General features: G+C 37.4%; 1 protein-coding gene across 1 annotated transcript in view; it reads right to left on the bottom strand.

The window, feature by feature from the left end:
* Positions 1 to 3,241: 3,241 nt before the first annotated feature.
* The window catches only part of DPP4 (dipeptidyl peptidase 4), a 42,487-nt gene continuing 22,608 nt past the window's right edge, over positions 3,242 to 23,120 (bottom strand). Inside the window, exons 14-27 of the mRNA XM_061375632.1 lie at positions 21,586 to 21,690; positions 21,417 to 21,484; positions 21,172 to 21,222; positions 20,547 to 20,671; positions 19,542 to 19,589; positions 18,948 to 19,046; positions 16,838 to 16,907; positions 15,159 to 15,353; positions 14,199 to 14,253; positions 12,069 to 12,168; positions 10,340 to 10,404; positions 5,083 to 5,155; positions 4,758 to 4,831; positions 3,242 to 3,924 (exon numbers count right to left, since the gene is read on the bottom strand). Coding sequence (XP_061231616.1) covers positions 3,826 to 3,924; positions 4,758 to 4,831; positions 5,083 to 5,155; positions 10,340 to 10,404; positions 12,069 to 12,168; positions 14,199 to 14,253; positions 15,159 to 15,353; positions 16,838 to 16,907; positions 18,948 to 19,046; positions 19,542 to 19,589; positions 20,547 to 20,671; positions 21,172 to 21,222; positions 21,417 to 21,484; positions 21,586 to 21,690 — 1,227 coding nt within the window. The 3' untranslated portion in view covers positions 3,242 to 3,825. The remainder of the gene's footprint in view (positions 3,925 to 4,757; positions 4,832 to 5,082; positions 5,156 to 10,339; positions 10,405 to 12,068; positions 12,169 to 14,198; positions 14,254 to 15,158; positions 15,354 to 16,837; positions 16,908 to 18,947; positions 19,047 to 19,541; positions 19,590 to 20,546; positions 20,672 to 21,171; positions 21,223 to 21,416; positions 21,485 to 21,585; positions 21,691 to 23,120) is intronic.

Here is a 23,120-nt window from a genome sequence, read left to right as displayed (position 1 = left end):
AGTAACAACTGATCTGACCCTGTGAACAAACTAACAAGGATAATCCTTTCCTCCTCAAGCTGTCCTTCTGAAGTCATGGATTACTCTTGCAATGAGGATTGCAGGGTTAGATTCTGTATTTGTGAAATTTTCCTTGATTTAATACAGTGTATTTAATATTCAAATTTGTATGTAGCTGGAACATAATCATATATATTTAAAAATATGTACTAGAACATTCTCTTACCTTAGTTGAAAAACTCCACCACATCCTTTGATGTGAAACATGGGTACAGTACTTCTTAATATGCAATCTGTGATTACAGTATCTTATCTTGTATTGTATGAATGTTGCCATGGTTGACCAAACAACTACATTATGTCAATAATCAATCTATTATTTTATAATAAGGAAAAATTTGTAGATACAAGCTATATCCCACATGCAGTTATATTACCTGCCCAATGTTTTTCTTCTTCATTGCCTAAAATACAGCCACATAAAGGGCATATTTATATTGGCCTCTCTACCAACAGTTGTAAACCTCTTAATTTCAAAGACTAATAGTGTATAATACTTAATACGCTGATGTTGATTTTGTTACAGTTCTTCACTATTCCATCAAGCTCATTGATTAAAAGATAAAAACAACTTTACAAAGTAAATTGTGGCTTTAAAGCCATTGCAAAGACATTTTTCATAATGGATTTTGTTATTGCCTGATCCTTCACGCCATTCTTTTGTGTAAAACAAGGACTGTGAGATTAGGTATTGAATTCACAGAGATGTGGAGAAACAGTTTTATTGAGTAATTTGGAATTCACTGATTTTTAATTTTTTTTAAGGTAAGTTTTTAAATTATGAAATGAAAAATAACTCTCGTTATTATGCTATTACTTTGAATCCTATCAATAAGAATTAGTCTTGTAATCTTTGTAACAATTCATCTACTTCTAAAATACGATAATCTTTCCACAGATCTCATGCAAACAACATTTCAGATGCATCACATTTTAATTATTCCTTCTAATGTTTCTGTGCGTGTGAGAGTGTGTGATGTTTTACTACTGTAGCCATAAATGATAATTGCATTTTGCTGCAAACTAATAGGGTTGCTGTTCTGAATTTGACTTTGCATTATCAAAGCCCATTAAAAGCCATTTTTATGGAGGAAAAAAAAATATATAACGGACACAAAGAAGGATTTACATTTAATTCAATGTTTGTATTTGTAAATTTAGAAAAAAAAAAAGCTGATGCATTAAGCTAAAATGCTTTGTTTTGTGTACTTGATAAACTGTAAGATTCCAATTGTTTTAAGATTAGTATAGAAGTTCAATACTGGTTTGTCCCGAGAGCAGCCTGGTGGTGTTTTAATATGTTGCTGACTTTGTTACAGATAACGTATACAATCAAAATGTATTGGTTTCACTTGACCAACTCTTAGAATATTAAGGAATCAGTGTATTCTATGGCATTCTGTATTTCTGTTCAGTATTTCAGAGTGGTTTTATTTTAAAGCACTCTGTTCTTGTGTGAATTTAAATGCTATTCCAATGTTAATCTTAACATTCTGAAATCACACACAATATAAAGCAAATGTAGTGCTGTATTTACTTCTAATTTAATATTCCTGGTCAAAATTACTCTATTTCTTGGATGTAATTTATTACAAAAGTTTATGTGTACATGTGAATAGACTGTTGTGTTTTTCACAAGAGTTATGTGAAAATAAATATTTATCCTAACTAATTTTCAATTTTATTTTCACACTGCAAACCCCAGAAAAACTGTGTAATATGGTATAGTATTTTAAAGGTCTACCTGACACTCAAATGTGCTTCACTCTAGAGCGCAGTCCTGCTCAGTGGAATGTCACTGAAACATGAAACAAGCCAACAGTGGTGACTTGCTGTGCGTACTTGACAGAGGTTACAGTAAGGGAATACGTGTAGTTCTTTAAGTACAAGAGCCTAGTTAATGTAGTTGTTGGATTACAGAAATACTGTTTTTGGTCTATATGACACTATTGCCCCTTGCTTCACAAGTGATCCAGAAGTTCATAATGATCATCTTTTTTATAGCCTGTCTGCATTGCTGTGATCTGTCTTCATACTGATCTATGTTTCTTTCCCTTCAGTTAAAAGAATCAGAGATGAGGTTACTATAACCTCTTGGAGACAACTGACAGCCTTCATCCTACTTCTAGAGCTTGCTTTAACAGTGATGCCAGTCTGCATTAGAATGACTAGTACTGTGAGCCCAAGATTATGTTTGTAATTCCCATCTCCAGTTTGTTTTTCCCCAGAAAACTTCTTTATTTTGTGAGTTAAGGTTTTGGTTTGTTTATGAACCCCTTCTTTTTCTCATTTAAGGACAAGCTGCATGAACTGTCTTGACATTCTTCCCCACCTCCCTTGTGCTTTATCTGTGTGCATTTACATTTATCTGTGTACTTTTACATACAAACCTAGTGTCCCTAATTACCCACAATACATACCTGATTGCATGCTGGCATCTACTAACAAGAAGATTCATGTCAGATAATGTCACCCTCCATTACATGATACTATTAAACAAAAGCAGAAGTTTCACTGTTATTCTCTCAACATTAACAGCAATTTTTTTTTTTTAATTCTAAGAGTTAATTTCTTGAGCAGCATTTTCAATGATACAGACTACACCGCCCATTCATAACCGAGTATCTTTTTTTTATTTAAAAGCAGCACAGTTTATAGTACATGTGGGTTGTATCTTTTCTATATGAAAGTAAGAAAAGTAATCATCAGCTGAAGAAGTCTACCTGGAATGCTAAACATAAAGCAGATGTTTACTGGTAGGCTACAAAGAAAAGGAGGTTTGCTAAGCAGCACGTTCATGTGAGGGTTAGTTACATAAAAGTCCAGCCTTTGCTGGAAGTGACTGCTACTTTTCATTGTAATGTTTTATGTTTTGAGTGCAAGGAATGTGTCCTTTCATCAGTAAATGGGAAACTTGGAAATAAAACCCACCAACCAACCAACTAACAAACCGATTTTCTGTCCCACAGAGAAACAATGGTGGGGGCCTGGAGTTCCCAGATAAGAGTTTACAAGTGCAGATTTCCACAGTAGCAGCCTTTTTGACTATAAAGTAAGCAAAACTCACAGTACTATGATAGGAAACAAAGAAATCCAGTGACAGTGGTTTGAACAGGTTATCATTCAAAAACTTTGGAGAAAGCCGCTTACATGCCTTCCTTGCAAGGCTTCTACAATTGTACAAGAGATTATTTACTTAAGGAACTGCAGTAAACAAGTCAGTATTTTTCTGCAAAGTGTTTCATTCTGCATCGAGAATATTAACATATTAATGCATATTAACACTGCAGTATTCCTGCTACTATTTCTAAAATAATAATTGATCAAGCATTAGGTAACTTCTGCAAAATCTGGTTAAAATTTTATCAGTACTTTCACAGAAATGATCACAGGGTTAATTTTATTTTTTGTGGGAAACGTTATTATATTTGTTCTTCAGCTGATCTCCATGTTGGCTCCTCTGTGACATTTTCATCATTTATTACCCTACTACAGAAACTGGACTGTTTCTGTTTTACGCTGAAATAGCAGAAGGTACTGATTCAAGCAAGTACTGTGCTTTCCGGAAGTCTGCAACATACCTACATTCTGGTGATAAGACCTGATTAAACATAATCAATAAAAATGCAGTAGCTGCATGACAAAAGCAATCAATCACTATAAAGATTAGGATTTCATTGTGTACACAGGTATCCCAAGAGCTGATCCTTATCTCAATTCATACTGGCTCAGTGTATTCAAGGGAAGTACCATCACCTGCTGGTGCTAGGGCAGTGAGAAACACTGCTTTATGAAGTGGCTCATGTGGGTATAAATATGCTTATGTGCTTGACCACTGATGGAATGGTCTTTGTCGGTGTACCACTGCGGGAAAGAAAAATACAGAGAATGTTAGTTCTAGCTACATCTAAACCAGACAAGACAGATAGACATAAAAACATGTGCAGCCCTTTAAAATTAGCCCAGCATGGAGGCATGATACTTCAATCCCTGCTTTGCTTGTGGGATGCACCATCTATTTGTCCTAAAAGTATGAAATAAGTATGTGGCTTGTCCAGAGGGAGGGTAGACACAGCTCTACAGTTTAAAACAGCACCTGGTCACTTGAGCCTGTAAGGCCTGTGTATTTGTCTGAATGACAACCATGCACTGGTGCACTTCCTTCTGTATTTCATCCTTTTCAGCACTGCTCCCCATGAGCTGGGAGAAGGGAGGAAAGGAAGAGCTTGCAGCTTAGTCTGTGAGTTTTCATGTACAGAGTAAGAAGGGGCAAATAACTACTTATCTTACAAGTTCAACAGAGAAAAACCAAACATTACCTCTGGGTAGGAAGATAACCTGGACAGATCATCTTGGACTTCAGGATACAAGGAAGGGTTAACTTCAGCTATCTATCTCTAACATACTATTCACTGGACTTTGGGTATATGCAAAGATTGGTTTTGGCTGTTTGTCTGACAGCACAGAAATAACAAGGTGAAAGATTAAGTAAGCTGGGTCAAATATGATTTGTTGCTTTACATTTTTTCTTGTACAGAAGATACGTGGATGGGTTATATTTAAAACTTCAGTCACTGAAAATGAAATACGAGTATGTGAACTTTAAGACTGCAGTTAATTTAAACCTTACAACAGAGAGCTTTGACTATTCTCATAGTACAAACCCATTTTTGTGATTATAAACAAAACAACCATACCATTGCCTGAAAATCCACTTCAGCATCAACAAGAGCTTTGGAAATCTGTGCTGCTTGCTGAAAGTGAACATTATCTGAAAAGCGGAAGAGAAAGAGGAAAAAGGTAAACAAAAAATAGCTTCTGTATTACTCTAGGGGAAAAAGCAAAGCAACGAACACAGCAAACTCCCCAGCACTGCTGACTGAAACACAAATTAGTTGCAGAAAGCAGTATTATTTTATTGACGTAAATTCAACAGCCTTGCCCCTTCATGGTTTTGTTTTGTCAGTAGTAGAATTGCAAACCTGTCTGTAATACTAAAATGTCTAATTAACTGCAACTCACCATCTGCTGTTCCATGAATAAGGAGATATTCAACTTCCTTGAATTTTTCAGCTCTGGCCATTACTGTTGAACTCTGAAATTACAGAAAATGGGGGCAGGAGGAGGGGGGGGAAGAAAAAAGGTGCTACTTATTAGAATATGATTTGCTACCAACTGACTTTGATTCCTGTTGACATAGTCTGGGGTCCTTCACATAAAAACAAGCACCCCTGCTCCCCACTCCACACCCTGAAGTAGCATGTTCACATATCCAGCAGCACTGTGCTCGCACTCAAACCATTCTGCACTGATCTGCCATTATTACCAAGGGTTATGTCTGCAAAGTAACAGGCAATTCCAGAGGGGAAGAGTTTTGTGAGTGAGATACACATTTAATGCATTGCTAACATGTTGTTAGCCTGCAGCACACCACTTGCCATAGGTTTCCTGTGCAACTGCAGACAAGTTAAAGAATGTTGCCATGGCAACAGTGCACCCTATGATAGCAAGGAGGAAATATTGCAGAGCCTGCATGTGTTATCTTCTTCCCCACCAAAACATACACTAGTTCACATGTAGGTAAGTCAACAGAGCTAATATTCCACCAGTCTCAAGTAAAAATGGGTGTCAAAAAGTTTAAAACAATGCTCTCCCCCCGTGCAGTAGAGAAATGCCTGAAGGAAGAGACACTAGATGACATCTATAAATAGATGTCAAGCTGCATTTTGGGAACTGAGAGACAATGCGGTGATAAAAAAAAAAGGCAACTAGATTAATCAAGAAACTTAAAACACAGTAACAACATAACTCCCTAAAACATAATAACCACCTGATCATAATGTGACTAGGTACTAAAGAATGAGGAAAGTAAGGACTGCAAGTAAGATCTTTAATTTGGGAAAGGAAAGGGAATGGGATAGTGCTCTGCCATGAGAATGGGAAGATAACAAGGGACAAGAGATGGTATTTTGGGTTTGACAAGGCAATCAGTGTAATGGGGCAAAAATACACTGATTTAGATTTCTTTCTATTAGCAACATTATAGGGATTCTCTGATGAAAATAACTGAATCCCTGTGGACTTTTTTCTATATTACAACACCTTAAAAGCTACTATGGCAAGGAAAAAAAATAGAGATAAAAATTAAGAATAAAAGAATTTTGGTTTGGTTGTGTTTTTTTTTAATTTCTTCTGCACCCAGTACTAAGGCTGTATCCTTGCACAGGGATTTTCATTTAGTACCCCCAAAACATTGTATTACCAAGACAGAGAAGTGTACTAATTTCTTTATGTCTCTTGTGTACTCATGAATCTTTAAAGCAAGCATGAATATTAATTAAATGGCAGAATGATTTACCATAACCCTCTCATCACTGCAAAGATTTGATTTCCCTTAATTCAACCAAATTTAATAAAAGAAGTTCAATACAGAGGGGAAAAACCAGCACCCTCCAATCCCTAGCACTGCAATTGCCCTCTTTTAATAGCAAAAGGCTGCAGAGCACCAGAAATCCTAGCTAATATATTGTAGTAATACACACACACTGGAAGGATGACATCCACTGCAATGACTTGGTATCATGGAGTAAGAACAGATAGTTATGAGAGTGCCAGAATTTGGAGAGAGGACTTTGATTGAGCATTGGTACAGCAGCCAAACAAAAAGAATGATTCAGAAAGTAATGGCCCAGTGATATAAACAAGCAAGCAAACAAACAACCCCAACAACAAAACAAAAAATCAGGAAAAACTAAGTGGTATCCTTTAAGTGTATCATTTTCTACATGTGCAGAGGGAAACTTGATAGGTTGCTTTTACAAGCTTTCTTCCAGCAAATCAGTGCTGGTTAAAGGGACAACCAGCCTTCTGTGAGTGGGAGCCTGACTTGAGCTGTGCTTCTGAGAACTCAACTTTCCAAAAGCAGTTTGAGAAAGGATGTCATTATTTTTCCTCTCCAAGCCGTAAACAAAATAAAGCTATTTATTTGCTAAATACTTCAGAAAGAAGGAACATACAAAAGAGATACCTTCTAAGTTTTTTTGTCACTTACAAGTGATGTCTCACTTGCTGTACCCATATTCAACAGTAAGAGTCCCCTCCCATAAAACAATCTTTACGGATACAGTACTGCCAGAAGAAAAGGTTGCAAGATAGGGATCAGTCTGAAGGTAGGCACAGTTACAGCACAAAGCAACAACTCCATCAGCTAAACAAACCTGAAGTGGACAGCAAATAAAAATTTACCCCATCCATTATTATACTGCTGGGACAAAGGTTCTGAAAAGGTAACGTGTACAAGTGCTGAGAATTCGGCCCTGCTGAGTGTAACTGCCTCTTCTAAAGATCACCCAGCAGTCAACATTTTATCAGCACTCCACAAACAAGTTAAGGTTTGGCTGAAACTGAAGGTCTCTCTCCCTTTAGCATATTCTCAGATAATAGAACAAATGTCAAATCAGTACAAGATGGCATATTTACAAAATTGTACCCTGTTTTGCATAACCTAATGATGCAGCAGTTCTTAAGGACTGAACATTTCAAATCTGCTAGAAAAAGATTGCCAAATCTATGACTGTTTCAAACACTTGCCAGAAGCATATCAAATTCAGAGTGAACTGCAAAATAATCTTCTCTCAAGTTGAACAGTCTCTTTGGTATGCTTTACATGGCTACTGCATCTGACCTCCTGAGCTCTGCCCTGATTTAGTCTTTAGTCTTTACACCAGGGATGTTTCCTCCCAGGCAGACAGCCTCTGCTCCATTCAGCCTAGGATCCCTGCACAATTGCATTCAGAGCTCCACCCGTGCTTATTCCTTTCTTTCACAAATCTCTAATTTTTAATAGTTCACAACTACTCTAAAAGGCACCATCAATCACACCTAATTAGCTAACTTAAAGGAGTGGGAGTCATCCCTCAGACTTGTCTCTTGACAAAGAGCATTTAACTTGTCAGATTCTGTTCCTTGAATAAAGGTGAAGCTCTGTGTCCCACTAATACAAAGGTACGGTGTACCCCTCTCACCATAACTAGTTTCTTCAGACTAAATATTCAGTCATTAATAATACTCTGTGCATTAGGAAGGTGCTTAGCAGCATGCATCTTCTTTAAGCAGGTCTGTAGACAGTCTCAGTTCTTTTCAGTTAGGGCATACACCCTACAGAGTTAATGCAACCTTTCACTTTCCAAGAGAGCTTGTGCAGTAGGACAGAGAATATCTGATGCAGTGCACAAACCTGACAGTACAGTTAGTTAACAGTTCAAAAATGCTCTAACAGCTTCAGCTAGGAGAGCTTTCAGTACATGTTTTTGCATTTACTTGCTAAAAAACATTCAGTTCAGAAAACAGCTCTCATCAGAGACAGGGGGGCAGGAGGCTGGCTGTTGGGACTGGGGCACTGAACAAAGGGGCTGTAAGCCAGGAACATGCTGGGCTGAAGACAGTAAGGTCCTCAGCATCCACAGAATCCCACAACCCTTCCACTGATGCTACATGAAAAGCAACAAACTTACTGCTCAAGCTACTCCGTCCCTACAGGTCCAAATGGAAAAGTATATTCCAAGTAATAAGTTATTTGGGTCTTCTAAAAAATAATGAGGGCTTTGGTTGCATTTTCCTATCTCTAGAAGCAGCAGTGAAGTGTGACAATCTGATCTGTGCAATTACCCCTCCTCCATCCAGCCACCATTCTTCCCAATTAGTCCTCTGAGTAACACATTTGAAACCTTTAGCTCTTTGGTACTGGCAGTTTCAACGTGGCCATTGCCAGCAATGGATACTATGCCAAGAAAATCCGACTCCTGGCTTGAAAGGATTAAACAGTCCTCTGTTGCCATCTGTGCTGTGAAGCTGGTGAATGACTTTGTGCACCCAGAGCGTTAACGTTCGTTCTGCACGACGACAGTAACTTCTATTTACATTGCTACCTCGCAGACCTCCTACTGTTCCCACTGCCTTAAAGAAACAAATTTAGGAAAAGGCAGGCAGGCGGCTGTGGGCTGCTGGTCAGTCTCTGGTGAGCATGAGTAGCTCGCTGGTTAGAGACCAGACTCAGCTCCAAGTCTTCCAGCAGTCACTAACATTGACCTCAATTTTGACTGGAGTGTCTGATACAGCAGCTGACAAAACTAGATGGCTATAGCGATATGTCAAAACAGATGTTGCAGTCCATATCTGTATGTATTTGTATGTTTTACCATACTTTTAAATCAATGCAACAACCCTCACTCTTTCCCCCCCCGCCCCTTCCCATGACAATTACTTTTTCAAAGCATCAAGATACAAGTGCTAAATTGTTTTCTAAGCCTGTTTACCAATCTAAACACAGAATGCCTCACTTCTTTGCCTCCATCACCCATCTTTGGTTCCAGCACCACCATGGCTGAACACCTCTGTAAAACCAGGGCACAAAGAATGCCCCCAGATCCATCACACTTCAACAGCCACTGTATTTCCACCTAGATCTGAAATTTAACAGAGCCTTACAGAAAGCTTGGGCTGCTCTGCCCTATGCCCAGCTATTACTCAGCTACTTCAGAAAACCCTTGACGCAACAAAAAGCAGCTGGCACAAGGAACATTAAGTCAAACAATTCATCATGTCATAGCACGGATAAACAATCCACAGGTATTTTTCAACCATTAGAAGACTTGGAAATTCTCTCACTTCTGAGCAAACATTAGACCAAACCTTGAACACCCTGTGTTCATAGAGATGGGGCTAAAATTCCAGCTCCAACTTGGTCTGCAATTTGCTTGATATGATTGCAGTACAGACTTGCCTACCTGTCAAATTTTCCTAATCTTTGAGATTTTGCTTTCCCTGAAAGAAGCTCACAGATTCCCAAAACAAGAAAGTTCACACCATACCCATCTTTTAAAAGTTGCATTTCAAAAAGAACCAGAGCACGTTTGTTTTGGTGGAAATGTTTAAGATAAAGCAGAGTTTGCCCACGAGCATATTAAATTTTAAAACAAATTTGTTTCTTGGTGATTAAAATAGATTTTACAGCTTGTTTTACAGTCTGCAAAGTAGCCAAATGGAGCTGAATGTAAAAGAAACCAAAAAAACCTAACACACCAAACAACAGGAAAATCCACACCATACAGCAAGGAGTAACTACCAGACACATGAGACGACAGCCTCTAAAAGCACAGTGCAACAGTTACAGCTGGAAGAAGAAAAATTTCTTCCTACGGGGAAGGAACTAGACTGTATAGAAAACCACAGTGGTTTAGAATATAAACACTTCAAAGAAACAAAGTAATGTATTTCTTACATTGTAGTTGTTCAGGTTATCACTTGCTATAGGAAGACCCATGTATCGCTCTGTGTATATTGAATCTGTAATTAAAAAAAAAACAACAAACAAAAAACCAAATCAAAACCAGAATCTGCTATTTGATTTTCAGTCAGTCTAACCACTGATACAAGTAGTAAGAATGCATACAAAAAAATGGAAGAAAAAAACATAAAAACAGGTTTTCCACAATGAGGCTTGTAGGTAGCCATCATTATTCAGAATATTTAATCTTCTTGTTGCCATGGACACCTGAATGCTGAATATTAATAAAGTACTTTGTGTCAGTGTTACCTTATTGTTATTCTTTCAGTAATCCTAACAAAATTACTGAAAATCTTGCAGTAAATGACCAGCATTGGACAAAACACACATTTTATCTAAATTTTTCTACTAAAAATCTGTAAAATGAAAATGTAGCAATAGATTAGGAATCACCTTAGCTCTATGTTATATACAGTAAATATTATGCACCTCTAATTTTCTAGATTCTTCAGCATGGTCTATTTCCCTTTTTTGCAGATTTGCTGCTTTTATTTTTAGCCATACAAATGAATGCTCTGCTGTCATAGTCTAATGTCCATCTGACTTCTCATCAGTGTCAGTGTTGTTGCACTGGCTGCTTTTTTTTTTGATGCTGAATATGCATGCCTCCATAACCCTTTCCTTTATCTGATCAAACAGAAGTGGAATTTTAGAGATCCTGATCTTCGTTAAACAAAAAAAAAAAAACAACAAAACACAACAGAAAACAACCCACCACAAAATTTCTGCCATGCTGGAATATTCGTGTCCAACACCAGAACATTACAAAATCTTCCTTAGAGCCTCAACAGACTACTGCTAATACCTGGCAGTACGATTTGATCTGTGGAATTAGCCAGAGCACATCATATGCTATTACACAGACTCTGTGCTAGCTGCAGAGTGATAAATTATGCCTCGTTTAGCACAGGTTTGCCAGGAAAAGCTTTTCTTTGAATATTTTTGGACAAATCAAAACCAGAAAAGATGTAAAAATGTGGTCATATAGCGTGTATTATATTTTTAACTATATAATTCTCTTAATCTGGGAGGAGAGTCCCTATAACTGTATTCATAGCCTCATGCAACTACAGCCTTATAGACTGCAAGCTTGAAGCACATACAGACTTGCCCACTTGTTCAGGTTTTCCTCAAATCAAGCTATTAATAAGATTAGTTTTATAAAAATCTAAATTTTACACTCTAAAAGGAACAAACCTGAAGACAATTCAAATCCTATTCTGTTACTTTGAGTAAGTTATAATGCAAGTTTGATATAAAGCTTTACAGTTCATTCTTCTAAATGAAGTAGCATTTTGAAGAAGGGAAGTTTAATAGCCATGGATTCCTGACAGGCAATACTGGTCTCAGAACATGTGGCAGCTTCAGAAAGCAAACACAGATACATTACAGTAATCCTACAAAATTACGATAATTTTTGCTTCATTAGAGGTTAAAGACACTACCTGGAACTGTGGATCTGACTTTTAAAATGGAAAATAAGATTTAGGGAATTGGTGGTTTAATTTCAAAATGCAGTACCCATGAGTTCATAAAAACAGATCAAGTGGCATTTACATGGCATCTACTAGCTAATCAAAGTTCTGTGCTATGAATCAACACTTTGCAGCATGTGCACTGCAAGACATATGGGAATCCTTGTAACAAGGAAGCCATCACATACCATAATACTGCCAACTTGACACGGGGGCAACCGCTATTCCACACTTGAACACGCCGCTTCCAGAGCCAAGCACCATGGAGGTCACATATCCCCCATAAGACTGAGAAGAAAACATTGCTGTTATTTTAGTAGGAAAGAAAAGGATGGGGCCCATCTGCTAAACAGTTCATCAGACATTTATAGGCTCAGTGTTTTTCATATTAATGAACTCCATTCTGAATTTGGGTCAGATCTCACCCAACCTGCTCAGTTGGGGAAAAAGGCATCAAACAGTGCATGGCAGCTGTGGCGCTGATGAATGAGAACTTGCTGGGGAAAAAGGGTGCAAACGCTGCTGAACTGTGACTCAGCTAAGGATGACAGTGTTTGGTAGCACCGTAGGTAGCAGCGAAAAACAGGAAACAAGACACTGCTGAACTGCTGTGTCCCTTTCCGTGCTGGGGGAGTGGGCGGAAGCAGAGCTCAGGCCCACAACATGCCCAATGAATAGTTGCACTAGGGCAACTGAAAATTTACAACTCCCTCAGAGCAGGCCTACGGCAGCTCACTTGCTAGCTCTCCTCCAAAGCACTGAGAGCAAGACTGTGACTGGGGAGTGAAGGATCTTCTGCAGAGTCTGTGGGAGGAACTGTGCACTAACACACTCCTTGCTATGCACAGAAAAATCACTCATAGGCTAGCTCGATACACAGATGAGTAAGTATCTGACACACTTGAGCATCCAGACAGCAAGATACCTAAACAATGTCACTGACCGCCCAAATGACTGCCCTTACTATAGTCTGAAGGGGTTATTTAGGAAAATATACCCACCCACATCAAAAAGAAGAACAATTTTTGGATCTCACTCCTGTCTTGACACCAGATGACAGGCAAATGGAACTGTTCAAAGCCCTTAAATGTTCGCTCGAATTTCACACTGAAGTCCTCCCAAAGAGATAAGCAAAGTAGTTCACCTTCATAGCAGTTAAACCCACATATACATACATTACCTAACCTAGCCACGGTAAAAGATGTTATTGCTAAGATATTATTGGTATTATGGCAAACAAAATTAATGTACCTAATGAGAGTCTGACAATCTGAAAACTCAAGAGATAAAGAAAATCTGTTTGCTAACAGGTTCAGCATCCAGGATGCATAAATCCAACATAGCTCCAAAGAGGATTCCATTATTCATCCCAAGGCTCATAAGGAGTAAGACGGTAATGCATTTAGTCCTCCATTTCTGCAGAAAGATTTTTCCCTCCCACTAAAGTTAATACTACTACACTTGACTTCATACAGCACAGGTATGTTGACCCCAACAAGAAAAGCTAGTAAAGGTATCATCATCATTCTGCCATCAAGCGATTTATTAACTGGTGCTTGTCACCAGCAGTGACGGAATTACAGCTAGCAATTTAATGCAAGATCTGCATTTACTTAAACATACTACGCTTAAACAGAACATGCAAGAATACTCCCCATGACCAGAAAAACCATTGAAACAGCAACCTGGGACAGAAATGTTCAGAGTTTGAATCAAAGAGATGTCACTAACACTGGATATGCACTTAGCCTTGCAGCTGAGGGGTGTGTACACTCTATTAAACACTCCCCTCTACTGTGACAAGTTTTAAAGACACATCAAGTCAGAGAAACCTGGCCTCTGCTTGGATATAGTGCTGAAATAAAATATAGCCAAGCACAACAACATAGCAGATTTCGGTATTTTCAGGCTGCTAGTAAAAAAAGACAACCATGGCATGCAGCTGCTTCCCAGATAAATTTACACCTTAAAAAGAAAAAAATCAGAATCATTCAACTAATCCAGTGTGACACTGATGAATATATACTTGGGTCAGTTTTAAAAGATACTGGTTCATCTTGCACACAGGAACTTGGCAGTGTCCCCTTTGTTTTTAATCCCTCTAGTAATCCTAATTTGTTCCAAAACCTCCTTAATGGTTGCAAAGGGACAATGTATACAGGCATCGTACTCCATTAGTTCCTGCACTGTCCAGTGCCATTACCCCAGAGATGCCTCACTCTTAAGTGCTCCAGCACCCTCACACACACACCACCACAACAAACACCTGTTACAATTAGGTTAAAAAAAAAAAGTACCAAACTTATTGGAGTACTTACCCAACCCCAAATAGCTATTCTGTCCTTATCAACAAAGCTCATTTCAGAAAACGTTCTAAAACCAAACAGAATAATTAAATACTTAACAGATTGCAGGTATCTGCCATTATACAGACGTGCCTGTTTTCCACCATATCTGCCTCTCCCTATTGTAGAAATAATAATTTTCTACGTCATCAGAGTGACTGCATAAGGAAACATAAAGTAATTCAGGCATGTGTATCTTTAAAAAAGTCAGAAAAACACCCGTGCTTGTGAAAATAACCCCCTGGACACTATGTAGAAGCCCTCAGACTACACTCATTGACATTTGTATTGTATTAGGTTAGGTTGCACCATCTGCCTTGCCTTTTCTTTTATTATTATTTTTTTAAAAAGAGGAGCAGCACCCAAACTACAGCTGTAAGGGACAGGCCAGCACCTGCAGATCCAGACAGGGTTTAAAATAGAAAAAGATTCTGAAACGCTATTTGTTTATAGACTCCTTAACATTTTATAAACCCCAAAAGCAAACCCTGTAAGATTACTTCTTCGTGATTCTGAGATTTTCATACTGACATCATTCAGTTAGTGAAGTTCTACAAGCATAAACCAAATGATGAACATGAACTATGATGCAAAGGGTGAGTAGCTCATACAAGTAACTCCTTCATAACACAAACCTTTAAAAAGCTTCCAGCCCTAAATTCCTCGGTAGCACGCTCTTTTACTGATGTGACAGGTACCTTCTCTACAAAATCAGACATAATGCGTTTGTATTACAGCATTAAGTCTTCTTTCTTTTTGAGTGTAAGAAGATTTGCCCAGAAATGACACACTTCAGCATAAAGAATTAATGCAGAGTTTAGTTATGCTTTTGACAGCGATTTCAAGATGACCATTCAAAACCTTCACCTTTGGGCCCCCCCCAATAAGCACAGAAAAGAAGTAGCAGATGTTGACCATTTCACTGTAGCTCACCTCGCTGCTGCTATCTGATCTTCCACTTCATATGTTCCCAGCCTTCGGTTTATTGCGTGCATAATTTCATCCCCTTGGTATCCACTTCCTCTGCCATCAAAGCTGGCCACAATGATCTGCTCGGTGCTTGCAAGGTAAGTAGCCCAGCTGATCCGGAAGACATAATCCACTTTCTGACTACAGGGTCCTGCATACCTGGAAAAAAAATGCCACAGAATTCAGGCATTAATTCTTCACATATTCTCGCATCAAGCATTTGGAATACAATTATTGCTGACAATTTTCAGCCAGTAATGAAGATTATTATCTGACAAATTAAACTGAGCAAACAAGAAAAGCACCACTCGCTGACTCCAAACTGCTGCTTTGTCTGCACATTAAAAGCAGTACACTTTTTTAAAACGTCAACTGTTAACCAAGAAAACAGACTGGATTTTGTGTTATTGCTTTTTGCTGCAATAAGAAACTTTTATTATTTTGATTTTAAGCAGGTTGTCAGAAATCCGAATCAAATTCTTTTTTTGTGTTGGCATCTCTATGGTCACCTGAGCTTCAAAGCAATACTCTTCAACTATTTCTGTTCCAGTTACCCATCACTTATTTGGTTAAAGCCTGAAATCAACAAATAGCCTTCATTTGGGAAAATGAAAAAGACCTTTTTCTGCAGTTTTAGTGCCTTACCAGTGTTCCCTATAGTCTAAACTTTCTTATGCAGGCTGAGGAAAAGAAAGAAAACAAAGCAATTTTCTCAGCATTAAAAGCAAAGGAAAAACTGGGAATTCTCTATATCAAGCTTTGTTTTTATACACTATGAATCCTGACACTTCTGAAGTGATTTCTGATTCATATCTGATCACCATAAAGCTGAGGTGATCCTGACAAAGGCCCAGGTAAGTCAATAAAAAAAGAATGAAAACCAAAGTAATTCCTAAGAAGCAAAGAGCACTTACTCCTCATTAAAATGTTCAACAGGCATATCAAAAGTATTACAGTGCTACCAAATCACATTATATAAAGATGTATCTAACAATTAACAGGAGTGTTTTTGTGGATTCAGCCTTTCATGTAAAAAGGAAAATATTAACATTACTATTTTAATGCATAGCTAAATTTCAATAATTTCCAGTTAGAAGAAAACATACCGTCATGAACAGATGCGCTACGGAAGAATGGACCAAACAGTACATGCTAATGGTCTTGAGTTTATGAAAAAACCCAACAAATGTAATCCTGACCACAGCATGCAATTTGCCAACAACAGCTGGCAGTCAAATATCAGAGAAAACGCAATGTCACACTCACTACTTCAGCTTTGGGATACACAGATTATCCAGGGTTTCATTCTGGAACATAATTTTATTTAGTGCTCTATCTAAGGAACTGTAAGAGCAGAGGAGAAGGTAAGCTAATACTAACATTCTGGCTTTTTATTCAGACACAGAATGCATCTGCGCCTCTGCCACCAGCAAAATAGGTGCTTCTTAAGCATTACATCATCTTATGGTATAGGAATCTATCACAAATTGGGATACACTTCATTTTTTTCGTTCCCTCTTAAAACTACTTCAAGAAGTAATTAGAAAACATGCCAGTTTTGTGTTTCCTGATCTTATTAAGAGCATTTGAAGTAGATGAAAGTGATTATTAACACAACATTGCCATGTAACTTGAAGACTTACACATCAAGGAGCAGAGGGTACTTCTTTGATGAATCGAAATGGGGAGGCAATATCATTTGATACCACAGGTCTGAAAGGGAAAGAAGTTTGACTTAGGTCAGTTCTCCGGGAAAATAATTTGGCATGCAGTGCAATTCATACAAGTGCACATTTGAGTCACTCCCTAAAGAGTAATTTCATCTGAACTGTCGTAATATCTACAGGTAAATGTTCCTAGCTAACCTAAGGCTTATTATTATTATTTTTTAAATGTTTTATAGCTATGCTATCAGAAAGTCTGGGACTGGAGTTTCTACAATAATGTAGGGGACTCACCATGCTGCCCTGTAACGTTATTTTACATTATAAGCTTACATGTAAACATTCTTAAGTCTCCACACTAGTACATCTGACACTAGCTCAGAAATGTTTTGCTACTCGAATTCCTCTCCCAGCACAAAGAAATTTCAAATCTTTTGAACCTGCCAGATAGGCTTTGCATGACAGTTTGTAAAGCATCCCAGAAACATATCCAAATAGCTATTATTTCTCAAGAAACACTGATTCCAGTTCCATCCATGTTACTCTTTCCACCCAAGCTGGCTGAGAGTTAGCTGAATATTTTAAAGGCAAACCATGTAAGTTTTGCAAAACGATTGGCTTGTCTGTTCATGCATGAATTCTAAAAGAACTGGTGCTGCAAAGGAAGCAATGGCAATGGACTGCACTGCAGTAATAGCCAGCGTGCAAGTCTTGCATATTCATATCTGGACAAATTTCTGTTAAGACATGAAACCACCAAAAAATTAACAACCTAAACTGAATACATGAAAATACTAATTTTACTTTTGTGTACAAAGCAGATTTCTTCTTTGATTACATACATGGATTAGTGAGCAGAACTTGGACTACATAAATGGATTTACTTCTATCTGTGACACACAAAAAATAAATTCCCCTTACCCAAAAGCTTTTACCCTGAAGAGATGAATTAGCAAGAAGAAATAGGAATAAGAAAAAAGAAAGAATATACAACTGATAGCATGAAGAACATCTTTAAATCTCCATCTTGCCTGGAAGATTTCATCTTTAGCCCTAGTAAAAATGTGACAGAAAGACAGAAAACACACAGATAAAGAGTTATTATATAAATAGGTAACAATGGAAGGAGGGAGGCATCAAAAAGAACAGTTAACAATGACTGACAGAACTAAGTATAGTTCATAAAATATAATTCTATTAATATACATTCTTTTTTATCAAGAGGAAGTTTGTCACAAAGATAAAAGCTAGTAGTAAAATCTGCAGCAAGAACAGATTAGGCAGGTACCAGGCCTCCCACTGCCTGTCTACCACAGCTGGTTCCTCAGCCTAGAAGCATACCAAGAAAGCTGCTGTACCCAGATGTGCAAATTCTGAGGGGCACCATTAGCAAAGCATTAGCAGTTCCATTTTTTACCATTTCATTTTAGTCTGTATTCAAAGGTTTATGTAGTCTTACAGCATGAACTTACAGCTTTTGAGAACATGACTATTCAATCCAAATACTCCCCTACACAATGTCAAAGGTCAGCTAGTGGAAATGTAGTCTAAAGGATTTTGTCAGCTTTTCCATTTAGCTTCTGTATACATTTTTTGTTACTAACTGAACTTCTCCACTTGCCAGCCTGCTAACACAAACCAAACGGACTTGTACCTGTAAGGTAAGATTTAACTGAATTTATAATTTAATTTAAATTCAACAATGCTTATGAGCTTTGTGCCCCACCCCTGTAATTTATTTAGTGGGGTGCTAGGGACTTCTGATTTTCAGTTAAGTATCAAGGAAGAAAAAAAAAAAAAGGAGTTAAGCCACTTCTTTATGAAAACATCAAGGTATCACAGGAGGACAAAAGTATATTTTAGTTAAGAATATTTTGGGATTTATGGAAAAATAAAACAACCCAGAATGTTTGGAGATGTCAAAAAAAAAACAAAAAAGAAGAAAAAAGTCCCAAATTTATCTTGCCTTCAAGTTCTGAATAACTGCAGTAATCCCCACTACACCCACCTCTTCTGCAATTGTTTTCATCAGGAGACCTTGAAGCACTTGGTGAAAAGGAGAAAGAAAGGCATATGTTTTTGAACTTACTGTATCCACCTATCAGAATGGAGCCAAATTTTTTTGAAGGTATCTGAATATCTTCCAACAAACTTTCCAGTTCAGTGTTGTTTTCCAAGTATCTGAGGACTAAATAACACAGTTAGTAAGAGATTCAACACATTATTTTCAAATGCATAGCTCTTTAATTGTGAACAACTTTAAAAAAAAAAAAAAAATCAATCTGAGATGATGGCAGCCTACACTACAGTTTTAGCTTACTGCAGTTTTTGTTTTTCCTCTCAGATTCAATGTTTACAATATAGTTTTCCTTCAGTAATTTAGTAACCAGAAAGCTGGTTTCCCTGTTTTTCATCTAAGTGTAATTTCAGAAAAACTGAACAATTATCCAGTAAATAAGTCATACATTACTCACTGTTTTCTAGCACAATGTAAAATATTATTAAATAAACTATGACTAAATGTATGCCAAGCTATGTAATCTATTCTTCTGGTTAACTATACTAGAGTAATCATCTGAAATTAAATTTACCCTTTATAACTGACATTTTAATTACTATACTAAGCAATTTACAGTGCAATTTTCTGAGTCAACACAAATTATATTTCAAGACAGTCCCATACCTTGATCATTACTACTTCTGTGCAGAGTAGATACAGGCAGGCCAGGACCTGTCAACAGACCACGAAACCTTCATGTTTACATGATGTCTCAAAATACAGCCCTCAAAGTAACTGGAAGTGGGTGAATCATAAAAGCTCAGAATTCGTTTCCCTCCAGTCTGCACAAGCTGGATTTTTAGTTGGGCCCAAACTCAAGTCACAGGATCCCGTAAAATATGCAAAGTGTCTTGCAGGCAAACCACAGGGTTATGAAGAATTAAACTTCCACTCTTCAGCAAAGTCTACCTATTGGTTGTGGACCACAGTTTGGAAATCAGTAAGCCTTGTCACGGAGATCACAGCAGCCTTCTTCAACCAACCAATTGCTACAACTAGGCAGAACAATTACCCTCCCTGCTGTCTGTCTGTCCTTCTAGCCCATAGGTCAAGGAAGGCCTTGGCATCTTAAAAACAACATGCAATTCAATTTAAGGGAAATTTAAAAGAAGAGTTTATTTTTCCCATCCTTTGGTTAATTTTTACCTTGTAGTATCTAGTACAAGCACTTAAAGGTCAGAGACAGACTACAGTCCTACTGCTTTAACTTATGACTATGTTCACTGGATTTTTACGAACAGGACTGTCTATCTCAATTTTATTGCCATGCATAAAGCACTTCTCTTTACCCCGCCTGTTGCTTGCCTAGTTCCCTGAGCCTTCTAAAGGGAATTCCTTCTACAGACAGGAGCTCCCCATGCAGCTCTCGAGGAGCTACACAGAGAACAGGGGTCTTTTGCACCTATTTCAGGACCACTGATAAGATCTGATAGATCTATCCCTGTAATTTTTGACAAGGTGCTTTTCAACCTAGGAAGGAGTATGTTTTTCTGCGGCCAATGCATTTATCCAACGATACCAACACATATCATTGTTCCACAGTGCATATCAAGATCTTGATGAAGTGAACTTCCCCACCCAACTAATCAGTGAGTCATGTTTATGTCAGTTAATTCAAGATATACTCACCATGACAATTTAGTTGATAGTACTGTGCATCTTTGCTGAAGGACACTGAGTAATACTGGCACCTTTCTCGATTCAGATCACAGCTAACACATTTAGTAGAGTTTGGACTGCTTTCCAAGAGCACTCTGCAAAACAGACTAGCTTCATTTCAGAGATGAAATTGTTTTTTTGGTTTTTGTTTGTTTTTTTTTTTTTTGGGGGGTTTTAAGCTATGCTAAACTAAGGTATGATTTTGAAATAAAATGACCAAATGAAGCATGTTAAAATTCAGGAGTAAAGTTCTTACTGATTTAAAAATAAGAGAAAACAGACTTTAATTTTTTAAGTTCAATTAATACTGGAATAATAGTCATAGCAAAAAAAAAAAACAACAGAAGAGTTTTTGTTTTTAGGGATTTGTTGGTAATTCTTTTCCCAGTTGTCCTTATATTAACTAGATTTATAGAAAAATATTGTAGTTATTTTTCCAGTTTATACTCCTACACTAATTTTCATTAAATATCCTATAAAGGATCCCACATTAGACTGTGAACATCCTAATCTTTCATTTTGCAATGCTTTTTCTTAAAGTTTCTTTATCATTAACAAATATTTTACTCGTACTGCTGAAAAAAAAAAGTCTTACTTATAAAGATTTCTTCCTCCTGGCATTCCGTTTTCATTACTAATGTAGTACCTATAAAAGCCAAACATACTGGTTTTGATAAAATATTTACAATACTTTACAATATCTAAAGCTTTATCTTACAAGTTTAGATCGGATTTTCAATGAGTTAAATGACACCTTCTCCCTGTTCTCCCTCCCTGCTTGCTTAGACCCTTGTTGCAAGCCCCCCTGATAGGAATCAATAGCTTAATTACAATACTTACAAAAAGTTACTGGTTACAGCTGCTATGCTGATTACTTCCCATTTTCCTGCAGTAATAGGCACTGGAGCCTGGAGAGGTGGGAAAAGCAAGGCAGAAAGGAAAACGTGAAGCTCCTCAATCACAGGAGAAACACAGGTCAGCAGTGGCTGTCCTACACCTTATTACCTACCTGTGAGCCGTTTATGTAATGGATGTGCTTGTAACCTACTGTATTGCTGAAGACTCTGTAGTAGGTAAGGTTGTCGGGTGCAAAGTGAGGGACAGATGGCTGAAACTTGAACAAAAGAGAGATGCCTATTAAAGCAAACAGCAAAACTCCAAAATGATAAACTTACTTTTGATATTGATAAACAGGAGTTTCAATACTTAAAACAACATATCACTGAATGTATGGGATATTTTTTTTTTTATGTTTTTTTTTTGCCTACTTAACAGGTAGAACCTGTAGCCACTACCCTAAAAATAAACACACTTAAAATATTTTCTTGCTCCCTTCAATAGCAGAATTTCCTGAGTATTAGTCCTGGTAATGATCACAGTCCCCTCCTACCTTTCTTGAATTTGAAATTCTACAATTGTTCCTGGTTTCCTTCCATTTTAGGACACAATACATGCATCTATAAAGTCACTGCTTTATTCTGTCCAATGACAACATGCAGCTGTAACCTAGAGCAATGTCAACACTGCAAATACATTTTCCTTAAATTTCCCATTTTAAAACGTGCTTGTGAACAAATTCTTTGAATTTTTTTCGTTTGTCGGTTTTGGTTGTTTTGTTTTTTTTTTAGCCTGACAATGAAAAATATCCCCCTTATTTAAAGAACTCAAGCTGCTTTCCAAGAGGAAATTTTGCTACTAAGTATAAAAAAACCCCAACTGATTACAAAATGCCAGAGAACCCAAACTGGAACGGTATTTTCATGAAAGGAGTATCCACTTATCAATTGGGAGTGACAGGAATGAATGAATTCCTTCTACTGACTGTCATTTGGATGTGCTCCATATGGTAAAGAGAAAAACAAGAGGAATGAAATTGAACCGAATGAAATACAAGTTACTTCTGTGATAAATGTCCAAACCAGCTAAATGTTAATTAGGCAATTGACACAATGCAATTATCTCTGAGACAGTATATCCATTTTTTAAATGGAGGTTGAAATAGAAAGATGAAAGGACTTGCCTCTGGTCACTCAATGTAAGCCGTGACAACTTGTGTCTTCCTAACCCATGTGATGCAATCATCTTTCCTTCATCCCTAGCAATACTTTTTGCAAAAAATAACCTGGCAAATATTTTGCTAGCTTCTCCCTTATCACAGTCTTGCTTTTTCAAAGTGTGACTTTCCTTCAACTCAACTGGCAAGCTTTAACTTAACTCATGACCTGGAAGCCTTATGCAGTAACACAGGCTGTTCTGAGCATTCTTAGATTAAGCATAAATTCATCTCTACTTTGGAAAGGGGAAAAAAAATGAAAGAAAGAAAGAGAGCGTAAAAGAAAAAAACCACTATATATATACAAAGAGAGAAATAATATCCGTATTTTACACACCTATTTACTTAATTTGGTTTATACACTTATATGAATTGTATACATATGTATGTGTGGATATACATACACACACCCCTCCATATATATAATCTCCCTTACCAGATGTCATTTTATCATCCCTAGGTAACAACAGAAGAATAAATATACCTTTCCT

Source organism: Neopsephotus bourkii, unplaced genomic scaffold (assembly GCF_033783945.1).
Source record: "Neopsephotus bourkii isolate Nb327-2 ecotype Australia unplaced genomic scaffold, CSIRO-AGI_Nbou_v1 NB_196, whole genome shotgun sequence".
Lineage (NCBI taxonomy): Eukaryota > Metazoa > Chordata > Aves > Psittaciformes > Psittacidae > Neopsephotus > Neopsephotus bourkii.
This window is presented reverse-complemented; position numbering and strand designations above follow the sequence as displayed.